Raw genomic sequence first — 25,024 nt, forward strand, 5'->3', positions numbered from 1 at the left:
GATATTTTTGTCACCCTGATGGGCAGGGTGTGTGTCTATTTTAAAGTTTGTATGTCTCATATGGACAGTCATCATCGTGTTTAACAAAACAAAAAGTTGCACACAGTAGCATTACCAAAACCTTGTCTTCTATTACTTCATTCATAGTCACTGTTGTGTTCTTCAGATATTGCTAACATCACCATTGATGGAGTAAGTTGGACAAAAACCAAGTTTGAACCCACCAAGAATATGTCCACCTATCTGTTGGCCATCATTGTCTCTGACTACACATATATCAATACCACACAAAAAGACCCTCAGGTAATTCTCTGTGTGCTTTGGTTGACTTGCTTCAAAACTGGAAGAACTGTGTCAAAAACGTTTGTGAAAGAGTTGGTTGCTGTTTTGTTTTTGTTTTCAGATTCGTATCTGGGCTCGAAGGAAGGCCATTGACCTAGGACAGGGAAACTATGCTCTCAATGTAACTGGACCCATACTGGACTTCTTCCAGTCATACTATAACATTGCCTACCCTCTAACTAAATCAGGTGACCCTGCTTTTATAACAGGTGTTGTTATAACATGATGTTAGTGTTTTAGCTTTTCCAATTATTGGATAGATATTGGGTGGGTGGGGAGTTCTTTTACCTATCCAGATTACTGAGAGAGAGTCTGTCTGAACAATTTCAGATGAATTGATATGATTGTTTATTAACCCCTTGTATGAAAGCGAATTAAAAGTCTTGTTGCAAATGGTAAACATACGGAGACCCGATTTGCATAAATTAATAGAAACATTAAAAGAGGTTTCATCAAAAGATGACATTCAAAAACAAGTGTCTTTTTCATACATTGTTCATATTTATCATGAAGATAAATCCAGTTTCCACTTAATCTCTAGGCAAATCAGTACAACCTGGATTTTAATGAATGAATCAATTAATTCATTAATTAATTACCAAAGGTTTTGGTTGAAACCACAAGGTTTCACATGAAGGGTGGAAGCATAAGGGTAACAAGACACAGAAGAAACTAATCAAGTGCAGTGACACAAACGAAGTAAAACTACAAAAAGAGAGGCAAAAGAACCAAAATCAAAAACCATTAGAGTTCTTACTATAATTATAAAAATAAAGAAAATCAGAAAGCTATAAACTAAAAACTCTCATCAATAAAACTCACAGACCACAACAGTTTATACCAGTTGAGGGAATTAAGGAATTGTGTGTCTTATAACAAATTGTTTAATTACAATCTTAAGATAACTTGAAGCAATTCCTTAAACCTATATTAAATCTGCTCTCTTCCGCACAGACCAAATTGCTCTACCAGACTTTTATTATGGTGCAATGGAGAATTGGGGTTTGGTGACCTACAGGGAAACCAATCTTCTTTATGACCCTGAAACTTCCTCCAGTAGGAATAAAGAGAAGACTGCCACCATTATTGCCCATGAATTAGCACACATGGTAAGCTGTTTTGCCTTTTGATTTGTTCGCTCCTTGATAAATCAACAAATTAATTCATGCCATGTCTGGTACAGTGGTTTGGTAACCTGGTGACCCTGCGCTGGTGGAATGAAGTCTGGCTCAATGAAGGCTTTGCTTCATATGTGTCTTACCTAGGAGCAGACCATGCTGAGCCCACATGGAATGTTGTGAGAACAGACTTTTGCATTTGGACCTGATCTTACATGCATTCTTGTCATAGTGTAAAATTCTCTTAAAACATTCCTGTTTGTCTGTTTGCCCAGAGAGACCTGATAGTACTTGACGAAATTCATAAAGTTTTTGCTGTCGATGCCTTGACTTCTTCTCATCCTCTGTCCTCTAACGAAGACAGTATTGTCCTACCTAACCAAATCAGTGAACAATTTGATGTCATCTCATACAGCAAGGTACAGAAGCTGCAACACCATACAGTATCACTACTCATCAACTTCTAATTATCCTTAATTGAATAAGATTTATGTATGCAAACATGCCCAAATTGTCTTTATCTGGCCTTTTGAGTTTATAAAACCTAAGTAGTTTAAACAAGATTAATTGTAGGAGATTAATTGAGATCTCTTTTAACTTAACATATCTCACCCTACTGAATAACTACGGTTCAGAGAGGATTTGGCTTCAGATTTGGAGGTGTTGATTCTCATTCCCACTGCTTTACACTTGGCTGTGAACCATTCCAGTGTGAGTCAGAGGCCATCACCCGATTAAGCCAACAGAACCACATCATCTGTGAAATCAGAGAGGAGATTCTGAGACCACCGAAGTGAAAGCCTTCCTCCATTTGGCTATGCCTAGAAATTCTGTCCATATATATTACAAAAAGAATTGGTGCCAAAGGGCAGCCCTGGCCATCACCCACCTGAAATTAGTCTGATTCATTGCCAGCTATGTGGACCAACCTCATGGAATGGTTGTATAAGGATCAAATGGCTCATAGCTCATAGCAGAAAACCCTATACTCCCGAAGGACCTCCCAACGGACACTCCCAGGGATACGGTCGAATGCCTTCTTCAAGTCCACAAAGCACATATAGACTGGTTGGGCAAACTCCCGTGTACCCTTTATCCCCTCGAGTATCCCCGAGAGGATAAAGAGCTTCTCCAGTGTTCCACGACCAAGACAAAAACCACCCCAGTCTGCCAATCCAGAGTTACCCCCCTGCCCCGATCTCTACACAACATTGTAGAGGTGTGTCAACCAAGACAGCCATGCAGTATCCAAAGCCTTCAGGAACTCAGGGCAAACCTCATTCACCACAGGGGCCCTGGCACCAAGGAGTTGTTTAACTGCCTCAGTGACCTCCCCCCTAGAGATAAACGAGTCATCCCCCTTGTCCCCAGGCTCTGCTTTCTCCACGGAAGACCTCTCAGTGGGAGTAAGGAGGTCCTCAAAGTATTCCTTCCACCCTGACAATGCTCTCAGCTGAAGAACCTTAACACCACTAGGGTTCAGATCCAAGAGGTTGTTCCTCCCAATCACCCCCCCTCCAGGTCTCACTGTCACAGACATGAGTGTTGAAGTATCACAGTAGGACAACAGAGTCCACAGGTGGAGCACCATCAAGCACCCCACCCGGGGACTCAAAGAAGGCTGGGTACTCTGAACTTTCATTCACTGCATAAGCGCAGATGACAGTCAGGACCCATTTCCCGACCCAAAGGCACTGGGAACAAGCCCTCTCACCCACCAGGTTAAACTCTGACATACAGGCAGCTAGCCAAGGGGACACAATGGGATACCCACCCCAGCCTGCCATTTCTCATCAAGTGCAAATCCAGACTGAGACAGTCCCCTCTCCAGGAGACTGGTACCAGAGGCCAAGCCATGTGTTGAGGAGCGCCCAACTATATCTAGCCAGTAACTCTCAACCTCACACACTAACTCAGGCTCCTTCCCCATCAGGGAGGTGACATTCCATGTCCCAATCACTAGTTTAGGTAGTCAGAGATCGGTCTGCCTGGGCCTCTGCTCCTGGCCGCTGTCCAACACACATTGCAACCGACTCCTAGGGCGCCTCCTGTGGTTAGCGGCCCTACAGGAGGATGGGCCCATGTCCCTTTTTCAGGCTGTGGAAGGTCTGGCCACCAGAAGCTCGACCTTAGGCACCTTACCTGGGCCTGGCTCCAGGGCAGGGCCCTGGTAACCCTGTCGTGGGCAGGGTGAACTGTTCCCTCGATGTTCTACTCATAAGAGTCTTTTGAATGGCTCTTTTTCTGGTCCCTCACCCAGGACCAGTTTGTTATGGGTAACCCTACGAGGGGGCAACCCCACCCAACAATATAGCCCCTGGAATCTCTGGCACACACAAACCCCTCCAGGACAATAAGGTAGCGATTCACAGAGAGGGGTAGCGATTCCATAATGATTGAATACAAAATAAGTAATAGCCCTGAAGATACTGACACTGTAGATGTGAAAGATCAGGAATAGTACCACTTTGAGATAAATGTACATGTCCTGAATAACTAGTGTTTTTCAGCTGCTGTACACTCTTCGATATATTGTGTTAATTTTTTTTATTATTATAAACTGAGTAACTGATAGATTGAACAAAACTTTTACCTCCTCAGGGTGCAGCAGTGTTGAGGATGCTTTCAGACGTTCTCTCAGAGCCAGTCTTCATCCAGGGACTGAGTGTATGTTTTTGTATATTTCTTTTAGTTAGTTAATGAGATACATCACCTTATCCAATATTGTTCAGCCACAGATAATTAAGAATTTTGGATTTTTTTCCTTTTTTCTGCAGACTTACCTCAATTACTTTGGATACAGTAATATAGTAGGGAATGACTTGTGGCATCATCTGCAGATGGTAAAATGATGATTTCTTTTTTTTATTTACAAAGGTTGTATGTGACTTTGGCATTTTGTTACAGTTACAAAACATGATTGTTTGGTATATTCTCTAAAAAAGGGATAGTTACATTACCATAATTTTTTTTAAACATTTTATGGCATTTTGAAATTTCTCACACTACCGGACTGTGCAGCCAGACACAAAATCATCTGCATGTATTGCCATATGATCCTACAAAGGACTGAGGTTCTATTAAAACACACAGTACAAAAAATTTCACAAATTTTAAATTTCACAATAGCTGACAAATGTTATTACTGCAAACTTCTTATATTTTATTTTCATTTTGTCTTAAAGTTATTATCATTATGCCTCTGGTGTTTTTTTTTTAACTAAATTCTTTTTGGTACTTTTTTTTAATCTACAGGCTGTGAAAGAATATAATGGTTCACTTCCTCATTCAGTTGATCGAATTATGAGTCCCTGGGTGCTTCAGATGGGATTCCCTGTGGTTACTATAAATACAGCCATAGGGAAAGTATCCCAGAAGCACTTCCTGCTGGATGCAGATTCTAACGTCACAGTCAAATCACCTTACAAGTATGCAGAACTACAGCTTTTGAAATGCAAATATGCTTTGACTCATTGTGGCAGTATTGAGAAATATGTCATTTTTTTATATGTCCTTCCCACAGCGTTTAGATTTAGTCTAAAGTCAACTTAGATTTAGTTACGTTTTGTTTTCATAGCACAAGTTCACAGCAATAGTTATTTCAAAAAGCTTTGTATAGTAATAAAAAATACCTGGCAATCTGAAAATCTCAAATAGCCCTTTGCAATAGCAGGAAGAAAGAACTCCCTTTTAACAGGAAGAGATCTCTGGTAGGATCAGGCTCATGGAGGAACTATAAACACATCAGGAAAGTGTTTGCTTGTTTAGGGTTGCTCACCACATCCGAATCAAATTCCTGATGAAAGCTCTTAGGATCCTGTTGCATCCTTCTCTGAAAGAACAATTTTTAGAGGGTATAGCAGACGTGGCAGTTGGTTGACTTGAAACTACAACGTAAATCTCCACATTTCTCAAAATAGTATTTCAGCTTTTTTTTTTCTCGAAATGGCCTTTTGGGTTTAAACTTTAAATTGTGACAGCTCAAAATGGACAATAATAATGAAAGAAAATCTGAAATAACTGGCACAGGTAATGATACAGGTAGAAATCTAGACAGCAACGTTTGGTCTGTTTAACGATTCGATTCTTTATCGATTCTCTTATCGATTCTTGTTTTTAAAAAAGGAGAACACACAGGTCGATTAGCTTAGAACTTTGTTTTATATCGTCTCTTTGAACAAGATAGAAATTTAGCAGTAACATGGCCTTACAAACCCAACTGTGAGATCTTAAGAGATCCAGCCTATGGCTCTTCCATGGGGTGTCACGGGGTCCCCAGAAAAAAACATTGTAAATGTAAAATAATAAAATAAATATTCTTCTGTAGCAATAACAAAGTATAACATAAATTATTCTGTAGCAATTACACAAGAATATCCAGTAATGTCCCTGCCTACAATTAAACACATTCACTTACCGAAAATCCGGGGCATCTGCTGTAGCAAATGGGTGCAAACCTTTGACCACAAACTTAGTCCCTGCTCGGTGACATTCGTCTATCCTGGACTAAAAGGAGACGCTACCGGTAGACTGCAGCGAGAACTGGCAGCATCTGAGCCAGACTCTGTCTGTCTCTCTCATCATGGTCACCTAAATGCACAGTAATGGCAGGTTTTGTAATAAGGCAGATAGTGCTGACATAATATGCACTGTTAGTTGATTATTTACCTGCCGTATTAACGGGAGAGGACGTGCAAACGTTACCGCTGCTGCTGGGTTCGTCCAGAGCAGAATTAAAAACACGACATTCATTTAAGGTTATCGCGTGTTTTATGAGCAAATGCTTTTGCATATTCATAGTGTTTCCTCCCTTAAATGAAAGATCTACTTTGCAAGTATTGCAAGTTGCCCTGTTGTCATCTGTTCTCGTAAAGTACAACCAAACTTTTGAGCGGTTGTGCCGCTTAGGCGCCATGATTCCTGCCAGGTAAATGACGCTCAACAACATGGTGCCGTCATTCGAGGCGACTGGAATCGATAAGGGAATCGTTGCAAAAATGACAAACAATTCCAATTAATTGAAACAGTGGGAACCGGTTCTCAACAAGAACCGGTTTTCGATTCCCATCCCTACTTATAGTATTTATAGAAAGTTAGACCCTTTCTAACTCTCTATTTTGTTCAAACACTTGACACATGTAATCACATAACATTATTGGATCACCTTATTTAAGGTCCATTTAAACAGTGAATTGCTAAACCGAATTAAATAGAAATATTAAATTCACTAGTATTTGTCAGAGCTGCACCTGTTAGTAACTTGTTTGGTATATGAATGACGCTAAATGTGTTGCCTTCCCCAGCTATGAGTGGCTGATTCCTATTCGATGGATAAGGGGTGGTACGGTCCAGAAAGATATCTGGTGGCTCATGGAAAAGGAAGGTAAAGCTGGTACACAGTTTTAATGTGGTTTTACAAGTACAATACAAATGTAATTAAACTTTTTGAAAATTTAAGCATGTGGGTTTTTTTTTCTTTTCCTCCATCAGTGATAAACTTAGAAATGAGGAGTGATGGTTTTTGGGTACTGGCCAACATTAATGTAACTGGATATTACCGGGTAAACTATGACTTGGGAAACTGGGAACGCCTTTTCACCCAGCTTAATACAAATCACAAGGTACACAGACACTCTCTGACATGATTCACATTTTCTCATTTAATGGATGCAGGACATCAATTTCGTTATTTTCTGTTATCAGTATTTATGCATATGCATAATGAGATATGCATATGTACATATAAAAAATTCCCCTCTCATCCCTGTGGGCAGTCTTTATCCTTCAAACTCAGGTCCTCAACCAGATCTTGGATGTTGTTCCTGGGATTTGGTGAAGCCACACCTAGCTTGGGGGGAGTTTCTGAACCTAGTGCTCCGATTACCACTGGAACCACTGTTACTTTCACCCTCCACATCTTCTCGAGCTCTTCTCTGTGTCTCAGCGGGGAACGCCTATGTATTTATGAAATGGACCCAAATGCAGACACAGGAGAGATGAACTGAGGTTTAAAGAAAAAGTGAGCCTTTATTGTGGCGGATGGCAAAACTAAACTAAGACCTACACTGGGAAATACTAAAATAGCTATGAAAACAATTTTCTTGGGGATAAATAAAGTATTATCAATCAACCAGTCAATCAACCAATCAAAACAGTTTCGATGGATAAGAACATGAAACTGAAAAGGAACATGCGACTATGGAGCTATGAAACGAACCAAACATGAACATGAACCTGAACAGTAGAGAAAACTCTGTGACTTGACCTGATTCAACATGAACGCAAACAGACGACCCAACAAAGACTGCATGGATCACACAGATCAGGGAAAGTGGAAACACATAGGGAAACAGCTGACACAAATGAACGTCATGACACCACAGGGAAGAGAAACACTAAGCACGTTGAACATAGAAACAGACTTTCAAAATAAACCAGGAAACATGGAGAGACCGAGACGTTACAACACCGGCTTGACAACATGAAACACACAGACAAGAAATACAAGTCATACTGACACAGAGGAAAAGAACAGACTCACACAAGGGAACATAGATGAAAACCTAAACTGGAATAACACTTAACTTAATCCTAACTGATAATACCAACACAAGACTTTTATTTTCACATATTTTCAATATAATATAAGAAATAAAAATTACAAAATGAACTCAAAATGCTGAGTCACAGACCCATCCCCTGAGACTCTGAGCCCCTGGTACTTCTCCAGCTTCTCATGTTCCTTCTTCCGGATGTTGCTATCATTCGGTATTGCTAAGACTGTCACTACGGCTGTCTTCTTCTGCTTGTCCACCACTACTATGTCCGGTTGGTACATACCAAGCAGGAGCCCATCCTTCCATGATGGTTCCTCCTTGTTCTTGGGTTTCTGCTGCCTGAGGTATTTTTACCAATTACCTAGTAGTTAGTGGTAAGGCGAAATGACAGCCCCAATTTGACAACTGTAAGAATTTATATGATGGCAAGGACCAATCAGCTAAGTAAAGACAAATGACAGCCCATAATTCTTTTAAGAACTGAAGGTCAGTCAGTCTGGAAAATTGCTAAAACTTTGAGTGTGTCCCCGAGTGCAGTTGCAAAAACCATCAAGCGCTACAACAAAACTGGCTCATAACAGGACCACAACAGGAAAGGAAGGCCAAGAGTCACCTCTGTTGATAAATTCATCCAAGTCATCAACCCTTTAAAAACTGCAAGTTAACAACACCTCAGATTAGAGCCCAGATAAATGCCGCACAGAGTTCCAGTAGCAGACACATCTCTACATCAACTGTTCAGAGGAGGCCGCATGAATCAGGCCTTTATGGTCAAATAGCTGCTAAGAAACCACTACTAAGGAAAAGCAACAAGCAGAAGAGATTTCTTTGGGCCAAGAAACACAAGGAATGGACATTAGACCAGTGGAAATCTGTGCATTGGTCTGATGAGTCCAAATGTGAGATCTTTGGTTCCACTCGCCGTGTCTTTGTGTGATGCAGAAAAGGTGAACGAGTGGTCTCTGCATGTGTGGTTCCCACTATGAAGCATGAAGGTGGTGTGATGGTCTGGGGGTGCTTTGCTGGTGACACTGTTGGGGATTTCTTGAAAATTGAAGGCACACTGAACCAGCATGCCTACCACAGCATCCTGTGGCAACATGCCATCCCATCCTGTTTGTGTTTAGTTGGACGATCATTTATTTTTCAACAGGACAATGACCCCAAACACACCTCCAGACTGTGTGAACGCTATTTGACCAAGAAGGAGAGAGATGGAGTGCTGCACCAGATGGCCTCCACAGTCACCTTACCTTAACCCAATCGAGATGGTTTGGGATGAGATGGACCCCAGAGTGAAGGCAAAAGGGCCAACAAGTGCTCAGAATCTCTGGGAACCCCATCAAGACTGTTGAAAAAAACATTTTAGGTGACTACATCATGAAGCTCATCGAGAGAATGCCAAGAGTATGCAAAGAAGTAATCAAAGTAAAGGGGAATTATTTAGGAGAAACTAAAATATAAAACATGTTTTGAGTTATTTCACACTTTTTGTTTACTATACAAGTCCATATGTGTTAATTCATAGTTTTGATGTCTTCAGCGAGAATCTATATCATTCCAGGTTATACCAGTGATAAACAGAGCACAACTTGTGGATGATGCATTCAGTCTGGCCAGGTAGGTCCATTAAGTTGCAGTTTTTCACTAATTTCCAGTTCTAATAATTCTGGTGTCTTTTATATATACCCACTGATAAAAAAGTAACTATATAACTTTTCCTATTTGAGACAATGAAGTACTGACTCAAGTGCAAGCTTTAGGTTTTTACGCAGATCTTTTCTTTTGATGCCACCTTTTGCTTTTCAGTAACTACATTTTCCCCCCAGACTTAGTTAATTGCTGTTTTTCAATTTAAAGTTTTGGAAGCTTACATTTCTATTATTTATAATCAGGAAATACAGATGATTAGTAATGACGAAGTAAGGGCAGCTACGAAAAGTGGAAAGGAAGCTGGTGCCATGGTCCTGGATCTTTGAGCCAGTTTTTTTGTTGTGGACTCCTGGGCCTTTCTTTTGGATTTCAGAGATGATTTAAGTTCATGCTCAGTATTTTTCATTCCGAGTTTAGTATTTCCTTGTGCTTCTGAGTTTCTTATGTATATTTTCTCAGGATGTCTTGTTTGATTATGTTAGTTCCTTTAATGTCCTAGAGTCTGTGTTCTGTCCTCAATGTAAAACCTTACAATTCCAAAGGAACTGCAAGTAAGCCTGCAGTCTGAGAGCAAAGTGTTCTATAGTGGCAGCATGGGACACTAAGGACTTTAAGATGAAATGGGGCCTGCTCATTCAAGACCTTTTATGTGAGGAGAAGGATTTTAAATTTGATTTTTGGATTTATAAAGGAGCCAATGAAGAAAATCCAGTATGGGTGAAATATGCTCTCCCTTTCTAGACTATGTAAGTACTCCTGCTGCAGCATTTTGGATCAACTGAAGGCTTTTTGTTGAGTTCTTAGGACAGCCTGATAAAAATGAATTACAATAGCCAAGCCTAGAAGTAATCAATGCATGAACTAGTTTTTCAGCATCACTTTAAAAAAACAGGATGTTCCTAATTTTAGAAATTTTGCACAAATAGAAGAAAGCAGTCCTACATATTTGTTTAATATGTGCATTGACGGACATAGCCTGGTAGAAAACACCAACTCCAGGACTTGTCACAGTCTTACTTGAGCAGAGGAAAAGCAAACTCTTTGCGTTTTGCGGGGCGGCATCATGGTGGGGGCGGCATCAAAAAAAAAAAAAAAAAAAGCTCGTTCTCATGCTGCCCGACGTCATGCCAGCGCATATTGTGAATGACATAGATACCGATCGGTTTTCTATCTCCCATTTGCTGGGAGTAAGGACGCCCTCCGTTTGCGAGGTGCGCCTGCTGCTTGCGGCACAGGGAGGAGAGGGCGGGGCGGCGGGGGATTCTCTGGCTGGCTGGAGCAGCATCTAATAACCAACCCACAAAATAACACAAAATAAAAAGAAACCAACAAACACGAAAACACCAGACATTATGATACAGACTTATAATTTTTTCAAAATTCTATACGCGAAAAGTGAGCGCGAGAGCCCTCGGTGCGCCTGCTTGCTGCTGAAGTCAAAGTAAACTTTATTGTCATCTCCGCTACATACAGTCCAGTATATAGAGAGACGAGACGACGAGGCTCCAGTTACAGCAGTGCAAGTAAATGAGCAATATGTATAAGAAGAGTAAGAAAATAAATATACACTTTAGGACCAGGGGTAAAGGGATCAATAACAATTTAAAATTTACAGTTTGATGATTTAAAGTCTCACACACAACCCGTCGAAAGGGGAGGGGGGCCGGCTCCTTCCAAGTAGAGCACATTTCATTTATAATGTTGTAAATCCAAGCTCATTATGTATTCATGATTTGAATCCTGGGTTGTGTGAAATCCCAGAAATGCACCCTAGACAAAGTGAATCTGTGAATTAAGGTGTAGGTCTATTAGGTTATGTTGTGGTGATCCTCGGGTTGGGGGATTTGTGTTCATACTGGAGTGCAAAATTAAAACCAATGGAAGATGGACAAGAAAAGTTCAAAGCCATCAGGTCCTCAGTTTATAAAAAAGACAAAAGAAGAGGAGGAGAAATGAGCAAAAGATGCAGGTAAGCAGATGTGTCATTGGATAATGGCAGGTCATCCTGAAACAATCAGAATCAGAATACTTTATTAATCCCTAAGGAAATTATGTGGGTTACAGTTGCTCCAAAAAGAAATGGTAAAAATAGTAACAGTAACAGTTACTGCCATAAACATACAGCAATGTGCATAAACATACTTATTTTAATGCAGATATTGTCACAATTAATTATCAGCATATTAGACATGCAACCCTCCTATCTGCAGACAGATGTCAAGCCAGCTGCACAACAACAACAGATTCTGAGCTAACATTACTCCGACTAATTTGAGGTTCAAGTGTTCTAAAAATCACACTCTCCCTTTAATACACAGTTTTATTACCTTCTCACATTGTATGAGAGTTTATTTGCTAAGTGTCATAGGCAGAATCTGGGCTCATCACTGAACATAATATTCCTCCACATGTTCATGATGCACCAGTGCACATGTTGTCAACATCAGTTCAAATGGTCCTGATGGTGAAGGGCACCCATGGCAGGCTTCCTGGCAGTACTGTAAGGCCAGAGTTCGGCTGTGTCCAGTCTGTTCTGGGTAGAGAGCCACCGGCTTCATCATCCTGCAAACTTTGACTGCAAATCTGTTGAAGACTAACTGCGGTCCCTGGCCTTCTTGCGGTGTCATCTTCTTGGGGTGCCCTGTGTCTGAAATTCCCTGTTATATGGAATTTTGTGTTCAATTTGGAGATGATACTAGGGCTCATTATAAATACGCTGGAAGCTGGGTTTGGAGAACACCACCTTAAAGTTGCTTTATGGCATGGGGCCATATCCAGATCAGTGAAATAGGGTAAGCTTAGAGCAGACATCAACTGACAAGAATCAGAATCGCATTTATTGGCAAAGTATCTGCACAAACACATACAAGGAATTTGGTTCCGGTCGATGGTGTCTTTCAAGCACAACAATGTAAAAGCACACAATATGTGAGCAACACAATGAACAATATACATAAACCACAATATAAAAACATCTAAATCCTTATATACAAAAACTACAGGATTACAAAAATGAATACCACAGAATGTACATAAGGTGCAGTTGCAGTATGGCAGTGTGAAGCAATGTGACAGTTCAACTATTTAGGAGGGAAATAGCAAGGGGAAAGAAACTGTTCCTGTGTCGGGTGGTCCTGGTCTGCAGGCCTCTATACCGTCTGCCAGAAGGCAGCAGGTCAAAAACTCTGTGTCCAGGGTGTGAGGGATCTGTAAAGACCACTGTAGAAGGGTCCATGCTCACTGGTCCTGTTAATCAGATACCTGATTGGCACCTGATCGTCAGCACCTGGGGTACCAGAAATTCAAAACAAAGAGTCAGTAGCAGAATAAGTTATTTGGCAATGTCAAAAAAGAGATGGCAAGTTTTCATGGGCGCAATCCACATACTCAATTCCACTGCTCAAACCACAAATGTATTTTTCTCACAAATGTGGTGAAAAGAGGTTTTCCAGTGTTACAAGATTTATTGAATAAAGAAATTTGTTTGTGGTCAATTCTTTGCTGTAATATTGTTTCTTAGCAATAAGTTATTTATTCCCATGTATTCTTTCTGCAGGGCTCAGCTGCTCTCCACCTCTCTAGCCCTCAGGACAACCTCTTACTTGTCAAAGGAAACAGAGTACATGCCCTGGCAATCTGCTCTCAATAATCTGGACTATTATTACCTCATGTTAGACCGTACGGACGTCTATCAGCCCATGCAGGTGAATACTTTCCAAAGTTTAGCTTTTTAAGAAATGTTCCTTTACTCTCTATGACTGTTTACCCAACTGTGACTTTAGACCCATTTGGAGGAAAACATTTTCTGCAGATAAACTCTCCTTAACTCTTGATTTTTAGGACTACATAAGAAAGCAGGTGACTCCACTATTCCTATACTTCAAGAACATGACCTTAGACTGGAGCAGTGTTCCTGTACAACACACCGATCAGTAAGTATACTCACCAGGATACATAGTCCACCTATAAACGCAAACAAAATATAAAGATGAGTAGATGAGTATAGGTTACAAGACATCAGAGAAACAGCAGCTTATATAGATATAGAAAAATAAATAAATAAAGACTTGAACCACAATCCAAATGGGTTATTATAGTCTAAAAATCACTTTCCCATCTTATTCCTACAAAATAATCAGCAATCCACAAATGACATATATTGACATATATTCCACCTTGTAATCAGTGTGTCAAAACAAAAAAGAGATCTGATTTAGCAGTTGGCTTGAGTGCTGGATAGTAGTTTAATTTATTTTTTGTACTTAAGTTTTGCTAACCACAATTTCCATTAGTTTTAGATTTCTCCTAGACTGCATTGTAGTGTTAGTCTAGTTCTTACTCTAGTATAGTAATGTATCACAGATCAATCTTGGTCCTTGTTCCAAGAACAAAGTACTTTTATTTATAAATGCATGGCCGCATGAATAAATTAAAAAAATTCTAAACATGTACTGAGAAAGTGGGTACGGAAAGTATTCAGACCCCCTTAAATTTTTCACTCTTTGTTATAATGCAGCCATTTGCTAAAAGTTAATTTTTTTCCTCATTAATGTACATACAGCACCCCATATTGACAGAAAAACATAGAATTGAAAAACTGAAATATTATATGGTCCTAAGTATTTTAGAATTTTGAAGTTACCTGGATGAGCCTGCTTTGTAGTGCAAACCTCAGCTGAGGTAAACAGCAGACTGACAGCCTACATTCACTACAGATGAACGGCACCCAGAAATAGTTGTCCTTCAGTGGCCACTGTAGGTGAACTGTGGAATGAGAGTGGTAAGAAAACAGAACTCAGTTGACTGCAATCTACAGTCCACTGACATCTAGCAGTTGTATTTTATACACTTTAATGTAGAACTTTCCAGTTCTGTTATGACTCGTCTGCCTCAGTTTGAGCATCACTCTTGTGGCAAAACTCTTAGCGCTCTGGTCCTTTTGTAAAACAAATATATATATTATATGGTATAGAAATCAGTTAGACAGTAAAAAATGCTTGTATGAATGTGTGTGAATAGGTGATTGAGACATGTTGTATAAAGTGCTTTGAGTGCTCAAGTAGAGTGAAAAAGTGCTATATAAGAACAATTTCATGAATTTTTTTTTTTTATCTAGCCTTTCTTTATATTAGCAAAAAGCTAGTAATTTGCTAAGATTTCAGTGCTTTTTCAAAGTCTTCATTCCTTATTTAGTGCTGTTCAAAGAAAATTCCATGGTGGATACAAATTTTGGTGACCATACAGGCAATGTACAATGAATGAAACACGTGAAACTACTTATGAGATAAATAATCTATATGAAAATCAAAAGAATTGACACTTTTGACAGTGGTTATGCTAAGTTTTGTGTAGATTGGCTTACCCATTAAGGAGGTGATGGGCTATATACACTACTTTACACCAGTCCAATGTGTCTCTGATGCTCAGTGATGGGTTATTCCCATCACTGAGCATCAGCATTTTACTAAGCAGTTTAAGCAACTGCGCGCTCCCACAGGTGGCAATCACTTTCTGCCCGACGATCACTTTTTGGCACAACACCTGGAGCTAAGGAGCAAAACAATCGCATGAGTGCTGCTGTTTGACTGAGGAAGAATAAAGTAGTCGTGGTAAGCCAATCACACGACCACTTCAAGACAAAGCAACAAGGTGATATATACCAGTTTATAAATTGTGTTGATAGGCAACGTAAAACCAGAGTCATGATAAACAATATATACGCAGCGTTTTTTTCCTCAATAGTTTCGCCACGTTTACTGTCTAAGGACAGCAAGCAGCAAGCACTCTCTGCTTATGAGCAACAAATCAAAAACAAAAACAAAAAAACTGCCCTTTCATTTTGGTGGGAAAATGCACCATGTCAACCAATCAAAAAATGATATGGCAACATGACATTTGGTTGTTTAGGAAGAGGGGGAAGTTTTAGGAGTGACGGCGAGAGAGAGAGAGAGAGAGAGAGGAAAGAAAGACAGCAGTAAAAGAGAGAGAGTGAGTTTTGAGATGTGAGAGATTTGTGACGTTTAGCGTGTTTGGAGTGTGTAGTTAATGTGTTGTCTTGTGTTGTGTGTCAGAACAATGAGGTGACTGCTGTCTCCAGGTAAAAAATAGGAGTGATACACCTGCTGCTGTCAGACCTGCAGGTATCAGGCTGTGATGTTCTCCTTTATAGTGGACAGAATTTTTTTTTTTTTGGAGTGGCACAAATAATTTGTGGCATCTTATTGAATGCAGAACAGCTGATTGTTCTGTAAATAGTTTGAAATAGTTATTAAAAAAAAGGGGTAAAAGGTAAATGGCTGCAAATAACTTTGTTGTTTGCAAAACTTTGTGGTTGTTACAGTAAAAATGTAACTTTCTACTTGGATTTTATGTTTTTTGTCTGACTTTAGATCAATTGTGTTAATACAGTATGTCAAAATGAAAACTTAACTGTAAATTCAAACACGTGAGGTTGTGCTTTAAAGGATGATACCAAACAAGGCAAAGTAAATAGTTTTTAAAGGTAAAATGTAGAGGAAACATCAAAAGTAGTTAAAAAAGGCCAATTATACCCTGGACCCCAGAGGCTTAAAGATTTTTTTTAAAGTAACGCAATAGTTACTTTTCAAGTAATTAATTACTTTTAGAATTTTGTAACTCAGTTACTAACTCAGTTACTTTTTTGAAGAAGTAACAAGTAACTATAATTAATTACTTTTTCAAAGTAACTTGACCAACACTGCTGATGTTTCAGATATAACGATGCCTGTCTCTTCTTGCAGATATAACCAGGAGAATGCCATTCGTATGGCGTGCAGAAGTGGGGTACCAGAATGCAACAGCTTGACAACCACATGGTTCAAAAAATGGATGGAGGAACCTCAACAAAATATGTGGGTCAACTTTATAAACTACTTTTCAATCACTGCGCTTTAATGAGATAGTTTTTTTTTTTTACATTGTAGAAATTCTGGGCAACAAGGAAATTCATATATGACATATTCCATAGAGCAGGGGTCTCGAACTCCAGTCCTCGAGGGCCGGTGTCTTGAAACTTGTTGCAAAACATGTGAAAAAGAGCAGTAGGTCATTAGCAAGACTCTAGAGAACTTGACTGCATGCTGAAGTGGCAACCCCTAACCCTACTCAAGTCAATTTAAGTAAATGTAAACATTTGTTTGGGAAAATGTTGTTCTAAAGTTACTTTTATTGCACCATGTTCATTCACTCACAAGCTGCTGTAACATGAATCAAATGGCTGAATTGCCAGCTCAGCATACAGTCAAGTTCTACAGAGTCTTGCTAATGACCTACCAATTGTATTCACTTGTGTTGCAGCACGGACACATGGAAAAGTTTCAGGACAGGCCCCCTTGAGGACTGGAGTTCGAGACCCCTGCCATAGAGGTTATCAAGGCAAAAAGCACACATGTCCAGGACCTTTTCAAAAACACAATATTTATATGAGCCATCTTAAACATTTATTTTTAATCTAAATGAAAAGAATTAGCCTGTTAACTTGGTAATGCTAGCTTTGTTTCCATGTGCACTGTTTCCACACAATGCACACATTCTTAGTATTAAGAGAAACTTTAAACGGTGCAGTAATGCCTGCAGCTGTTGGAAGGCAGCCCCAAGCTCTTTAACAGCCTGACTCACAGTAGAACTAACCAACTGCTGTCTTATTTACATTAAGGTGTAGTGTAACTGCCAGCATAGTATTTCCAATATTATTAATAAAAATAGAAAATAAAACAAAGCTTAAAATTGAATTTTGAACCTGAACTACCCAATTCCCATTACTCAAACCAATATCACCGAGTCTAAGAGCAGGTCATATTCAACTGAATCAAATGCCTTGGACATATCAACAAACAGCTGCACAGTACCACTTCTTGTCCAAGGCAAAAATGAACTAAATGATATAAAGATCTTAATTAAATGTCCTATCCGCAATAGTGCCATTATACTTACCCATACACCTATATTTCTAGCTGATGAAACCTATTACAGCCTGCAACAGTAAAGAACCTTGGATGTATTCACTTTAACAGCAAGCAATTCAGAGTGCTGTTGTGAATGGTGTGGGGGTAGGGATAGGCTTGGGACCCTCCCCTAGCTCCGGGTCTGTGCTGATGGACGTGGGTTACTGACCTGAACTGCTGCTGAACTGGGCCCTGGTCCGGATGGGCCTGGGTCCCCTTTCCCTGGCGGGTTGCGGAGTATGGGGGTGCCTACTGGGGTGGCTGCCGGTGGAGCTCACGGGCACGTCACTGCAACCCCTCCTGGCTTCTGCTCCGCGGCTGCTGAGTGACCCCTCATCTGGGGATTTGTAAATATTGTAGCTATCAATTACAATCACACAATTGGGCATTAACTTTTTAAACTGCATCTCTGATAGAACCATGATATTATTATCAGTTGTGATAATGTAGATATTTATCATGTCAGTTTTAGGGACAAGACTTCTAACATTAAAATGTAAAAGGCAAAGACCTAATCTATTTTTAAAATCTGCTGGTCTGAGAATGTTTTTTATTGGACCAGGGTTTGGTTGCATGTTCCCAGATAACAGCAGAGCAGCATAACAGACTTGAATCTATTAGTTTTATAATCAGCATCTCTGGCAGCTGAGTACAAAAGCTCTTTTTGCACTTTGAGGATGTCATTCAGAGCTTTCAGAGATTGTAAATATAGCAGAATCCTCTTGTGACTTGTGATTGTGTGATGTCAGTCTTTTTCTTTTGCATAGAATGAATTTCTCAATGAAGAATAAATGAATCACTGACAAATATTCAAAAACATAAAAAAGGAGACGGTAAATGCCCTCTTGCAATTGAGTTCAAATCATCCAAAGAGGCAAATATTAATGAACCAACAGATGCGAGTGGCCAGCTTTTCCTGAAAAGTTAGTGACTCTGCTACTTGTGGACAAAATTCAAGGAAGTAGGTTCAACAAACTCTGAGTTTAAAAATAAACCAAGTTACAGTGGGGCAAAAAAGTATTTAGTCAGCCACCGATTGTGCAAGTTCCCCCACCTAAAATGATGACAGAGGTCAGTAATTTGCACCAGAGGTACACTTCAACTGTGAGAGACAGAATGGGAAAAAAAAATCCATGAATCCACATGGTAGGATTTGTAAAGAATTTATTCGTAAATTAGGGTGGAAAATAAGTATTTGGTCACCTCAAACAAGGAAAATCTCTGGCTCTCACAGACCTGTAACGTCTTCTGTAAGAAGCTTTTCTGTCCCCCACTCGTTACCTGTATGAATGGCACCTGTTTGAACTCATCATCTGTATAAAAGACACCTGTCCACAGCCTCAAACAGCCAGACTCCAAACTCCGCCATGGCCAAGACCAAAGAGCTTTCGAAGGACACCAGGAAAAGTATTGTAGACCTGCACCAGACTGGGAAGAGTGAATCTACAATAGGCAAGCAGCTTGGTGTGAAAAAATCAACTGTGGGAGCAATCATCAGAAAATGGAAGACATACAAGACCACTGATAATCTCCCTCGATCTGGGGCTCCACGCAAGATCTCATCCCGTGGGGTCAAAATGATCATGAGAACGGTGAGCAAAGATCCCAGAACCACACGGGGGGACCTGGTGAATGACCTGCAGAGAGCTGGGACCAAAGTAACAAAGGTCACCATCAGTAACACACTACAACGGCAGGGAATCAAATCCCGCAGTGCCAGACGTGTTCCGCTGCTGAAGCCAGTGCATGTCCAGGCCCGTCTGAAGTTTGCCAGAGAGCACATGGATGATACAGCAGAGGATTGGGAGAATGTCATGTGGTCAGATGAAACCAAAGTAGAACTTTTTGGTATAAACTCAACTCGTCATGTTTGGAGGAAGAAGAATACTGAGTTGCATCCCAAGAACACCATACCTACTGTGAAGCATGGGGGTGGAAACATCATGCTATGGGGCTGTTTTTCTGCCAAGGGGACAGGACGACTGATCCGTGTTAAGGACAGAATGAATGGGGCCATGTATCGTGAGATTTTGAGCCAAAACCTCCTTCCATCAGTGAGAACTTTGAAGATGAAACGAGGCTGGGTCTTCCAACATGACAATGATCCAAAACACACCGCCCGGGCAACAAAGGAGTGGCTCCGTAAGAAGCATTTGAAAGTCCTGGAGTGGCCTAGCCAGTCTCCAGACCTCAACCCCATAGAAAATCTGTGGCGGGAGTTGAAAGTCCGTGTTGCTCGGCGACAGCCCCAAAACATCACTGCTCTCGAGAAGATCTGCATGGAGGAATGGGCCAAAATACCAGCTACTGTGTGTGCAAACCTGGTAAAGACCTATAGTAAACGTTTGACCTCTGTTATTGCCAACAAAGGTTATGTTACAAAGTATTGAGTTGTATTTTTGTTATTGACCAAATACTTATTTTCCACCCTGATTTACGAATAAATTCTTTACAAATCCTACCATGTGGATTCATGGATTTTTTTTTCACATTCTGTCTCTCACAGTTGAAGTGTACCTCTGGTGCAAATTACTGACCTCTGTCATCATTTTAGGTGGGGGAACTTGCACAATCGGTGGCTGACTAAATACTTTTTTGCCCCACTGTAAATAACTCTGAAATCATTCAAATTCAAATAATTCACCATATTGAGTGGCAGCAAGTATGAGTAGCTCTTGAGAGAGTGTTCAGTTTTAAATGTGTATTTTCCAAATATCGTGATGTGCACAACTCTGGGAAAAGTAATGTCCGCAAGAGATAATCTTCTTAGCCCTTGTTCGTCACCCTCAGAATGGCTTCCTCAACTTCAGTAATATGTGGTGTCTAAAGGCTAGTAAGTAGAAGTACACGCCATTTTTGCCGTCAGTTCTGATGGGAAATGTCAACTCACTAGTCGACAAGTGTGACGAGTTGGGTTAGACTGGTTGGGAAGCACTGGTGAGAAATCCGTGAGTCTAACAGTGAGTCTTTTTAACAGGATGTATTTTAAGATACTTACTCAGCAGTGTGTTAACTGTAACCTTTTCAGGATCCACCCCAACCTGCGTTCAGTGGTGTACTGCAGTGCCATTGCAGCAGGTGATGAGGCTGAGTGGGAGTTTGGATGGTCACAATTTAAGATTGCTTCTGTAGCAAATGAGGCCAACAAACTCATGTTTGCATTGGCCTGCACAAACAACACAGAGCTGCTAAACAGGTATGTGTGTCCTTCCTGTGCACAAATAAATGGAACATATAGTGATGTAACAAGTCAGTAAGAAAATCCCTTATGTGGCCCATAAATCAAGTCAGGGAATTTGCAAACAAACAAAGCAGATTTTTTTAAGCCCCTTGGGTTAAAGCCTTAGAATTAACAAACTGATATAATGAAAAGAACTGTTTTTTAAAGCAGTATTGTCTCCCATAAAAAAAAACTTATAAAGGAACTCATTATAAAAACTGAAACTATTTTTGCAATCTATTGTAGCTTTAAACTTTTTAAGAAACACTGAGTTGAGTGTGGATACAGCAGAGACTCCAAGAATAAACATAGGTGAAGGAGCTTTAGTAAGTGCATTTCTTGTTTTAACTGTTTTCACAGGTATCTGTCTTACACTTTAAACTCCACTATCATCCGGAAGCAGGATGCCACCAGTGTCATCACATCTGTCGCCAGCAACAGAGCAGGACAAAAGCTGGCTTGGGACTTTGTCAGAAACCATTGGGAATACATGTTCACAGAGTTAGTATCACACTGATAAAAAATAATTTGCATGTGTGAGGTGGAGCAATAACTGAAAATACAGAAAACATCAACATGGAGTGTGAATTTTAGTACAGTAGCATAAGGTTGTTAAAATATACTTTTACCCTTTTTTGATTGACAAAATAATAATCAGCACTTCTTTTATTCTGAAAGCATTTATCAACCATCAGTTTAAGTCCTGAATGAATATTTTAATACGGTCAATTGAAGTCACAATGGATTGTTATATGCCAAGTAAAGGAGGGTTCAAAACCTGAGCTGGTACAGGTGTGGTCAGAAGTCTACAGGGGCATGATTATTATGGTAATTTGTGGCTCTTGATGATTTCTAGTAACTTTATTTTTCCAGGAAATGGTTGTACAGCATAGCTCTATAATGACTTTTAAAAAGGGTATACAAGTTTGAATTTACTTTGGATTTTCTCTAATGCCATAATGGCACCGGATACCGGTACCCATCCCTATTCTTCAGTGACCTTTTTCACTCACTATGTGTTTATCCAGCACTCCATTTTAATCTGTGGCGCTCTTCCACAGCATGTCTTTGTCCCGTCTTCCCCCTTTCACCTCAGCTGGTGATAGTAAATGGACCAGGCTCAGCTTCCTTAACCTGGTTCTGCTAGAAGTTTCTTCCTGTTAAAAGGAAGTTTTTCGACCTTATAATATAAAGTGCTTTAAGGCAACTTTCGTTGTGATTTGGTGCCATATAAATAAAACTGAACTGAATTGATAATTGTTTTATCATTTGTTCCTTTTGAGTTTTGTTATTTCATGCTTTAGGCCCTTGCCTAGCTTTTGTTATAGTTCGTTAGTTCCCTTTTCTGATTCCTCTCTATTTCCGCATGTCTGTCTGGTTGTCTCCGTGTTCTGTCTCTGTGGTTTCTGGTCTCTCCCTGTTTAGTTGTGTCAGATGGTCTTTTCTCTCTAGTCTCCGTGTTTCTTTCCCTTTTTTCTGTCAAGTTTGTATATCTGTGTCTCTGTCTCAGTGTTATGTTTCCTGTTTTATTTAGACAGTCCCCTGTCTTGTGTGCATTCTGTTCACCTTTCTCCTTGCTGTCTCATTAGTCAGTTTCTGTTCCGGTGTGTTCCCTAGGTGTATCTAGTCTGCTTTGTAACCTCCTGTGTCTGTTTTAGTCCTCCATTTGCCTCAGTTCATTTCTCCTCATGCTGTTTTTTCACTCGTCCTGTGTGTTTCCTAGTTTCCACGTTCCTGGTTTCATCTGTGCCTGAGTATTTAGTATTTTTGAGTTCGAGTACTAGCAGTAAAGCTGGCCTTTAAGTTTATGTTTAGTCTGAGGAGTCCTGCATTTCGGTTTATTCCCTGCTTACCACACTGATGATCGTAATGTATACAGTTGTAACTTGGCTTTGGTTTAATAAAACTAAAAAATAAACCATAAATAAACCATGGTATTCATTCCCATGAATGTATGTTAATTTCTGACCACAACTGTAAATATGCCAAATTTTATGTGTGCAAAGCTTCCAAGAATCTGTGAAATAAAGCATTCTCGTGTTCTTTCAGATATGGCGTGGGCTCTTTCTCCTTTGCTTCTATGATCACTGGGGTAACAGCGAGGTTCTCCACACCTGCTGAACTACAGGAGGTATACATTGATTAGGTACAATACAAAACCAATTTTTAAATGTTAAGCTTTTGTCTGAAGTCTTTTCCTGTGATTTCTCTCACAGCTGAAGGAGTTTGTCGAGGCGCACAGTGCAACAGGGTTTGGTTCTGCCACACTGGCTGTAGATCAGGCCCTGGAGAGGACCAGAATGAACATCAAGTGGCTGCAGACAAACAAACAGGAAATCCTGAACTGGTTCAACAGTCAGAACGGAGATCAAATGCAGTAACAAAGGTGTGTTTGGAGATTTAGTGTTGTTTTGGTTTTTTTCTGGAAAAAAAGAGTGACAATTTTATAAACTACTGGTGTACTGGTGTTAATGAAAAACAGCATGCAGTAATAAAGTAGTGAAAGATGTCTGTCCAAATTAAATTTGATTTGACTGTATATGAGATGTGTTTTAATAAATAATAAACTCAGATGATCCCTTTATTAAACTGACTGACAAATGCAAATAAACTAAAATGTAACCAAACTGTAAAAACATTTTACCCATTTTATTTTAGATAGATATCAGATTTGATGATATCCTCACATCAGAACTAAAAAATGTATTTCATAGATGTGTTATGGGATCTGACAAAGTCTGATTTTAATGGTGAACAAGTCTTCCTTACTTTTTATAAACTTCAAAACTCGCCTCTGTCAGTGCGCCACAGGGCAGCTGTGGCTACAATGTAGCTTGCCATCACCAGTGTGTGAATGTGTGTGTGAATGGGTAGATGACTGAATGTAGTGTAAAGCGCTTTGGGGTCCTTAGGGACTAAGTAAAGCGCTATACAAATACAAGCCATAGGGTCTTTGCCTCAGGCCTGTCCTCCTGTCTCGTTAATCTCTTAGAACAGCAATTTTCTTTTTTCAGTAACTGATGCAGGGAACCTCTTATAAGCAATACTTTTTCCACTGCGAGATTTCTGCTGCGTATTCAGAGAAGGACAAAATTTGCTGTGACTTTTGCCTTCTCTCACAACATGTTGTTGTAATGCTGTTCATTTCAATGCCTTCATTCATTTTAAGTCCAGAATACGTATGAGTGAAAAAAAAAATAACTAGGAAGGTGAAAATTGTAAGAAAGAGAAGTCAACCAGCAGATTAGATTTTACCTAGCAAAGTGTCTTCAGGTCAGAGAGAGAGAGAAATAAAAGTACACAGCTTTGGTCACATATATTTTGTACTCCACTGTATTGATTTTGTCAAGGTCTGCATTGGCAGACCATGTGGAGTAGAGAAATAAAGACCCAACATAGGACAATTTTAACTGAAAGTAAGACATTTATTGTGTTTGATAAAAAGTATGAAACAAAGGGCTAGGCAAACCAATACGACACTAAACAAAAATCTAAACTGTGGAAACAAGAAAGTAAACATGAAAAACCATAAACCTGGTGAGAATTCGTAAATACCTGGAAGCATGAAACCTTGATAACATGGCATAAACATAACAGACGACTTGACAATGAATGCATGAGAGTTCATACAGACAGGAATACACAAGAGGGTGACGAGGGAAAAGGAAGCACACGGGCAACACAGCTGGGACGAATAAACATAATAACAAGTCAGGAGGAAGCAAACTGAACACGCTGAACATAAAACAGGAAACACGCAGACCAAGACACACACACTTGACATGGCAATAGGGAAATAGAAACTGGAGATGAGACATGGACATAAATAAGCAACAAATACAGAGAACATGATGGCTAGGGAGAACACACATGACAGACAAGGGCAAACATGTAAATAAGAGGTGGAGACAGAGGGAGAGAGGGAGCGAGACACGAAGGGAGACAAAGACATCGCTGAGACACACAAAGGGCGAGGGAGACTTAAACACAAGGGACATGACAGACTCACACGCTGAAGGCACGGCACTATAACCAACATAGTGGGGGAGACACCTACGTGGGAGGAACCTAAACAAGGAAACAGAGAACTCAAACAGAACTAACTGAAGCCTAAACTATACAAACAACATCATAATACAAAAAGGCATGAAACTCAAAATGCTGGGTCAA

The 25,024-nt window shown here is 40.0% G+C and overlaps 2 protein-coding genes across 2 annotated transcripts in view; one reads left to right on the forward strand and one right to left on the reverse strand.

Moving 5' to 3' along the window:
* LOC113026276 (aminopeptidase N-like) overlaps positions 1-23,476 on the forward strand; it is a 35,226-nt gene extending 11,750 nt beyond the window's left edge. The window contains exons 6-23 of the mRNA XM_080303295.1: positions 167-303; positions 404-530; positions 1,297-1,451; positions 1,526-1,639; positions 1,736-1,879; positions 4,062-4,127; positions 4,238-4,303; positions 4,716-4,888; positions 6,764-6,843; positions 6,951-7,081; positions 9,582-9,637; positions 13,227-13,374; positions 13,511-13,602; positions 16,432-16,542; positions 20,663-20,830; positions 21,215-21,355; positions 22,904-22,985; positions 23,071-23,476. Of these exons, the coding sequence (XP_080159421.1) occupies positions 167-303; positions 404-530; positions 1,297-1,451; positions 1,526-1,639; positions 1,736-1,879; positions 4,062-4,127; positions 4,238-4,303; positions 4,716-4,888; positions 6,764-6,843; positions 6,951-7,081; positions 9,582-9,637; positions 13,227-13,374; positions 13,511-13,602; positions 16,432-16,542; positions 20,663-20,830; positions 21,215-21,355; positions 22,904-22,985; positions 23,071-23,235 (2,156 nt within the window). The 3' untranslated portion in view covers positions 23,236-23,476. The remainder of the gene's footprint in view (positions 1-166; positions 304-403; positions 531-1,296; positions 1,452-1,525; positions 1,640-1,735; positions 1,880-4,061; positions 4,128-4,237; positions 4,304-4,715; positions 4,889-6,763; positions 6,844-6,950; positions 7,082-9,581; positions 9,638-13,226; positions 13,375-13,510; positions 13,603-16,431; positions 16,543-20,662; positions 20,831-21,214; positions 21,356-22,903; positions 22,986-23,070) is intronic.
* A 782-nt stretch (positions 23,477-24,258) lies between these two features.
* The window catches only part of LOC113026274 (synaptic vesicle glycoprotein 2B-like), a 46,891-nt gene continuing 46,125 nt past the window's right edge, over positions 24,259-25,024 (reverse strand). Inside the window, exon 16 of the mRNA XM_026174853.2 lies at positions 24,259-25,024. This exon is cut by the window's right edge and continues 2,717 nt beyond it. The gene's annotated coding sequence lies outside the window, so the exon portion shown is untranslated.

Source organism: Astatotilapia calliptera, chromosome 7, assembly GCF_964374335.1.
Source record: "Astatotilapia calliptera chromosome 7, fAstCal68.1, whole genome shotgun sequence".
Taxonomy (NCBI): Eukaryota; Metazoa; Chordata; class Actinopteri; order Cichliformes; family Cichlidae; genus Astatotilapia; species Astatotilapia calliptera.